The 6,475-nt window shown below is 37.7% G+C and overlaps 1 protein-coding gene across 1 annotated transcript; it reads right to left on the reverse strand.

The window, feature by feature from the left end:
- Positions 1–1,734: 1,734 nt before the first annotated feature.
- Positions 1,735–2,940, reverse strand: LOC127095808 (uncharacterized). Its single transcript, XM_051034444.1, has 3 exons — positions 2,812–2,940; positions 2,375–2,597; positions 1,735–2,315 (listed from the first exon to the last, which is right to left on the reverse strand). Exons 1-3 carry the CDS (start codon positions 2,938–2,940, stop codon positions 1,735–1,737), a joined length of 933 nt encoding a protein of 310 aa, XP_050890401.1.
- Between the last annotated feature and the right edge of the window lie 3,535 nt (positions 2,941–6,475).

Raw genomic sequence — 6,475 nt, forward strand, 5'->3', positions numbered from 1 at the left:
AGTGGATGAATTTGGATGATGGCGAGAACTAGGATTGGCGAGATATACATCTCGAATCCTAGTCTCAGGAGTGCGTGGTATACACCACGTTCCATTTCCATCTTATTGAAAAGGGTTTAGATAGGGATTAATATTTTTGAGTTTTTATTATGAAAATGGCTTGACGTTGGATCAAGCATTTGATGAAGTTTTTTTTTGAATGGAATAGAATGAGGTGAAGAAATGGATTGATTTGTTTATTGAGAAAATACTCGACATTGGATCGAGTCTTATTTTTGATCTTTTTTGAAATTGTTGATTTTATTCTTGTGTTAGTAGCTAACTAAACAGTCAAAGAAATAAAACAGTACAAGATTATTACACATCGGGGAAGTGGGGTACATCTTGTTAAATGGGGATTAAAAAATCGTGAAATAATTAAATCGGGCCCAAACAACAAATAATGCAATGCATGAGTGTAAGTGCAAGAGAACCGGCTCATTGTAAGAAAGCCCAAGAGTAAGCTATGTGAGGTTGATGGCGATGCTTAAAAAGCAATCGACTTACAAGGGTGTGGAAATGGGCTCGACATTGAGTCGAGAAAAATATGATTTTTATAGTTTTAAAATGGTTTTGAATGAATGATGAAATTAAAAGAAAAAAACAAATCATATTATTAAACAATAAATAAAAAAAAGAAATATGAATAATAAAGCATAAATATAAGAGAAAATATTAAAAGAAAGAAAAACTACGCCTAGGAGTATCGAACCCACTACACTAAAGATCTAGAAGCCACTCCCCTCCACCAGACCACTTACTAACTAACTGATATTTTAATACTGACTTAAATATATAAACTAAGGCAAATTAAAAAGAAATAAAAAAGAAAAAACTAATAAAAAACTAGTGGACTACCCTAATTAAACCCAGCCACTTGGCTGTTGGGTTGTCGATGGGGAATGTATATTGGAAAGGGGGAAATAAATTGAAAGTATAAACAAACATTAACTAAATACCTAGGAAAATTAAATGGGTTTAATAGTTTTTTTTTTAATAAATATTCTATCTAAAATAAATTAGGGAAAGAAAATTGAAAAAAAAGAAAAGAAAAACAGACTTCGTCATCTAGCTCTCGAATCCTCTTCTCCCAATCTCACTCCCTCTGCATCGCTAACCTCACTCTCTCTGTATCGCTAACCTCCCTCTCTCTGTATCGCTAACCTCGCTCTCTCATCGCTCTCCATCGTTCTCAATGTCTCTCTCTCGTTCAAACAGCATGAAAGTTTGAAAGGAAGCTCACCTTCGGTGAGTCGGTAGCTCAGGTAAAGACCGAATCTCCTTCCTTCGCCTCCTTCAATCGATTTCTTCTCTGGTTTGGGGGATTAGGGTTTTCGTTTTTGAAGTTTTTCGCCGCCTCTCTCTCAACTTTTTCGTCCCCCTTTTGATTTCTCTCTTTCTCCTTTTATGCCCACAAGTTAGGGTTTCAATTGGTATTCAGAAGTTCAAAGAAGAAAAATTCCAGAAGTGCCTTTGGTGCTCAGAATTGAGCTTGTCCTATTTGATGATAGATTTTGGAACAGGTAATCTGAGCTCAAGCTTTCTTCTTCACTTTTGTCTTAATTCCAATTTTGGGACTTTTTAATTATTAGCTGTTTTTACTAATTAATTGGTGTTTTTTACTGCAGTGAAGATTGAAGCATTAGTTTGATCACAGCTCAGATTTTACTCGGTTTTGGGTGGTTTCTTGTAATTTTAGTTTGGATTCCTGAATTTGATCAACCGAAACTTTGCTTGACTTATCATGGAAATAAGTTCGGGGCAGATTGTGACATTCGGTAGCACTCCTTTTGAAGGGTGATTCGCAAAATGAGCCAATGCTAATGGATTTCGGCGCTCAATTACTTCACTGTTGTCTCCTTTCCCTACCAAAGGCTTACTCAGCACTTTCCAGACCCTGTCTGAACCTTTTTCTGCTACTTTCGTATCAGGCTTCACTTCTACGGCATTTCTACCGTTCCACAGTTCTCTTTTGTCCCCTCCAGAACCCCAAGGTTGAGCATTGATTACATTCCCATCATATCTAGTAATCAAATAAGGGTTCTGCGCACCAACCTTTGGATACCCTGGAATGTAGCGATAATAAGCCGGAGAGTATACCACACCAGGATAAAAGGCCACCACAGAACCAACATCCACTGCACCGTCTAAGAAAAGACCCTGACCAGCATCCTTGTGAGGTATTTGAGAAGGTTTAATATTGAGTGTGTAGCCAAGTTGATCTTTTAATTTCTGAGAAACTTCGGCTTGGCTTAATGGTCTTGTTTGAGGGCCAGCTGCTCCAAAAGCATATCAATGACAACGGCATAATTATCAGGAGATGAACCGTTCCTACCCACAGCCAAACTAAGTCCACTTCGGCGAGGCAAAACACTTGCTTGTTGAGATAATCCAAGAGGATCGTTCATTGTTTGTTCATTTGGAAGAAGAATTTCATCCATGAATGCACAAAACGTCTTAACTTGTGTGTGAACATTTTCTTGTACTTGTATCGCTTGATCAGCAAAAGAGGTATTACTGGCTTTTTCAATAATCTTTTCAGCATCTGATTCATCGCACTTTTCCCCAATTGATTATAACTAGAATAAAGGAACAAGCGGTTAACATCAGCTTCAAATTGCAACTGTCTCGGATCCTTAGTCAAAGAAGGTCGTTTTGCAAGGGTTTTCACAGCCTCTCGACATTTGCGGAACAAAGATGCCATTGAGTGATTTTGGTTTTTCTTGCAGGCTTTGAAATATTGTTGTTGAACTGGCGTGGCAGGTCATTTACATCAAAGATGGTATTATCGTTAAACATGTTGCCATCGTTATTTACAAACTCAGAGTTGCTCAGCAGATTGCTGTCAAAAACAGCAGAGTCATATTCCAAAGGTAACATCGAATCTGCAGGATTGGACATATTACCTGCTTCACTGTATGTTGAAAATTCATCATGAAATTACTTCTCCTCAGTATTCAATGACAAACTGTCCTTCTGCAGTTTCATCGATGGTATCATCATTGCCAACACATTTTCCTGCCCGTGGTGGGTTTGGAGGTGATTGTGGAGATATCGCAGCTCAATTGCTTAGTAAATTTATGTTTGTTTCATAACAATAATCCGCGACTGTTTTATCATCTTCTGTTGTGACGACGAATTCATGAATGGAGATCTAGTGCCTCATGAACATGAGGTAAGAGCAAGTTATTTTTAAGGTTTCTCTTTTATGATTACTATATTGGATGCTTAAGACTTACTGTAAACATCCAACAGCCTTTGAAGGAGAACTAAAAGCAACCATCCAGAAATTTTCTGAAGTAGTGAAAGCTGCAGGTGAGCCTCTTGTACGGCTTAAAGAAGCAGAAGAAAGCGTCATTGCTGCACAGGTGCTTCTGTCATCCTCTCCCTTTTCTCGCAATTTAATTGAACCATCAATCATCATCACCATGGCATGTTTCTTCTAAAACAAAGCATTTGTGTCTTCTATTATCATTCTAGGTAGTAGCTTTCATTCAATGTTAGCCATCAATATGAATTGGATGATACGTAACCATAAACAGGACTTTGATGATTTTTGTTGTTTTATCACATGTAACAGTACCTGAAGCATCAATTACCAGTGTCTTTCTTATTCAAAAGCAAAAAGCAAGCTGTTAATATTGCTGTTTTTAATTTGCAGAATTATGCAATGGATGTCGAACGGGAAGCTGCAAAGTCGTTAAGCATGTCCTGTGCGTCGGTTTCCATTCCCAGCTTTGAGAGAGCAAGAGCTTGTAGGTAGAATGAAGTTGGCCAATCAGGTATGCATACCTGCGCCTGCATTGCGTCTCTTAACGCAAGTTCCGCCTGTTCGTTCATCAAGTAGGAGAAGGCTCTCCTTGCAAAGACGGTTGCGGAGGGAACAGACATCATAACCACCGACTTGGAATAATACTCAATTGTATTCTTGAAATCCTTGTCTCTAAATGCAATATCGCCGAACTTTTTTTGTGTTTAAGATGTCTTGCACTTGTTGTGTCCATTCTTGAAATGAAAACTCGTTTTCGGCACCTTCCTCATTGTTATAACCCTTTTTTTTACAATATATCATGAATAGCAGTAAGATCCATCCTAGCACAAGCCTTTCCAAGAGGAGAAAGCATAGTTGGTAGCGGTAGCACTGCCGCTGTTTTAGTAAGGCCCATTAACACATGAGATGCCACTTCTTTCTACTTTTGAAGAGGTGTAACGGCAATAAGAAGAAACTTAGTATCAGGTCTTTCTCTGGCCTCAAACTGAAGATGTTTTGACGCAAGCTCAACCAACTTTGTAGCATCATCATTTGCATATTGCCCCTCTAAGGATGAGTCCATCAACAACAACACATTTTTCCCTCTAATTAAGTCCAAAGCATGGCTTGGGGAAATATGCTTGGTTATAAAAAGAATGGATTTTTTTTAAATAATCCAAAACTAATTTAAATATCAATTTAAATAATAATAACAAATCAGTAAAAACCAAATTAAAAACAAATTAATCTATAATTCATTTAAAATTACTTGGATATCAACTCTAACATTCATTTGGAAACAAAAATCGATTAGAGTCTTAATCATTAGTAAAAATAAACAATTAAGATTAAATTGACAATTGGAATTTGAACTTAATTTGAAATTAAAATCAAATTAAAAATAAAAAAGAGTCAAGATATTAAAATCCATTTTATACTGATGAATGTATGCAAATGCAAAAATAAAAAAAAAATGGAAAAATTTCAGGATCAAAATCGGGGTATGACAGTTGCCCCTATTTAAGCGTCTTCAACTAGAGAATATGAAGCAGGACACTCGTCATATGATCATAGTGGGAGATGATTAAATACTAAGAAGACCCGGATTTTGATCCTGAATCCCCATGACATGATGTGATATGCCATGATATGCCATGATATGCATGGATATGCATGGATGCATGATTCTTTTTTTTTGTAAATTTTTTTTATCTGCTAGGGATATGGTGGACCCTTAACAGGAGACGCTACTAGACAGACCAAACTGTGGGGAATGCTGATGGTCCACAGGAAGACAGACAAATGGTAAGGAACAAACTTGCTGGGGAGACAGTCCTGCTGGAGAATCAGGCACACACTGGGGAGTAATCAAAATGAGATTTGATTAATCGATACTCAGAGTACAAGTAAGTTCACACATGACTTACCGAACCCGAATAAAGGAAAAGATGCTACAACCAGTTCACATATGACCTGACAACGCTGGGGAATAATCATGGAGAAAAACTCTTCAGAACAGGTTCATGTATGACCTGACACCGGAATAAAGCTCAACAACAGGTTCATACATGACCTGAATAGTATTGAACAAAAATTGGGAAAAACATCTTCAGAGCAGGTTCAAGTATGACCTGACCCCGGAATAAAAGGTTCAACAACAGGTTCATACATGACCTGAATAGGATTGAACAAAGCATCTTCAGAGCAGGTTCAAGTATGACCGGACCCCGGAATAAAAGGGTTCAACAACAGGTTCATATATGACCTGAATAGGATTGAACAAAGAATCTTCAGAGCAGGTTCAAGTATGACCTGACACCGGAATAAAAGCTCAACAACAGGTTCATACATGACCTGAATAGTATTGAACAAAAATTGGAAAAACTCTTCAGAGTAGGTTCAAGTATGACCTGACCCCGGAATAAAAGCTCAACAACAGGTTCATACATGACCTGAATAGTATTGAACAAAACTGGAAAAACTCTTCAGAGCAGGTTCAAGTATGACCTGACCCCGGAATAAAAGTTCAACGACAGGTTCATACATGACCTGAATAGTATTGAACAAAACTGGAAAAACTCTTCAGAGCAGGTTCAAGTATGACCTGACCCCGGAATAAAAGGTTCAACAACAGGTTCATACATGACCTGAATGGTATTGAACAAATAGAGAAAAAATCTTCAGTACAGGTTCATGTATGACCTGACACCGGAATAAAAGCTCAACAACAGGTTCATACATGACCTGAATAGTATTGAACAAAAATTGGAAAAACTCTTCAGAGCAGGTTCAAGTATGACCGGACCCCGGAATAAAAACTCAACAACAGGTTCATACATGACCTGAATAGTATTGAACAAAAATTGGAAAAACTCTTCAGAGCAGGTTCAAGTATGACCTGACCCCGGAATAAAAGGTTCAACAACAGGTTCATACATGACCTGAATAGTATTGAACAAATAGAGAAAAAATCTTCAGTACAGGTTCATGTATGACCTGACACCGGAATAACAACAATTGAACTCTGACTGTAAGCAATGGACTACAACCAGCTTTTAACGGATTTTGCCAACAACAATTGGACTTGAAAATGACTGCGAAAACCGGATGTTGGTTTAGGGATACCAAAGACAAGCTGGAATTAGAGGTCAAAGGATCTAGGATCGACAACAAGACCTGAGTCAA

The sequence above is a fragment of the Lathyrus oleraceus genome, chromosome 6 (assembly GCF_024323335.1).
Source record: "Lathyrus oleraceus cultivar Zhongwan6 chromosome 6, CAAS_Psat_ZW6_1.0, whole genome shotgun sequence".
In the NCBI taxonomy this organism is placed as follows: domain Eukaryota; kingdom Viridiplantae; phylum Streptophyta; class Magnoliopsida; order Fabales; family Fabaceae; genus Lathyrus; species Lathyrus oleraceus.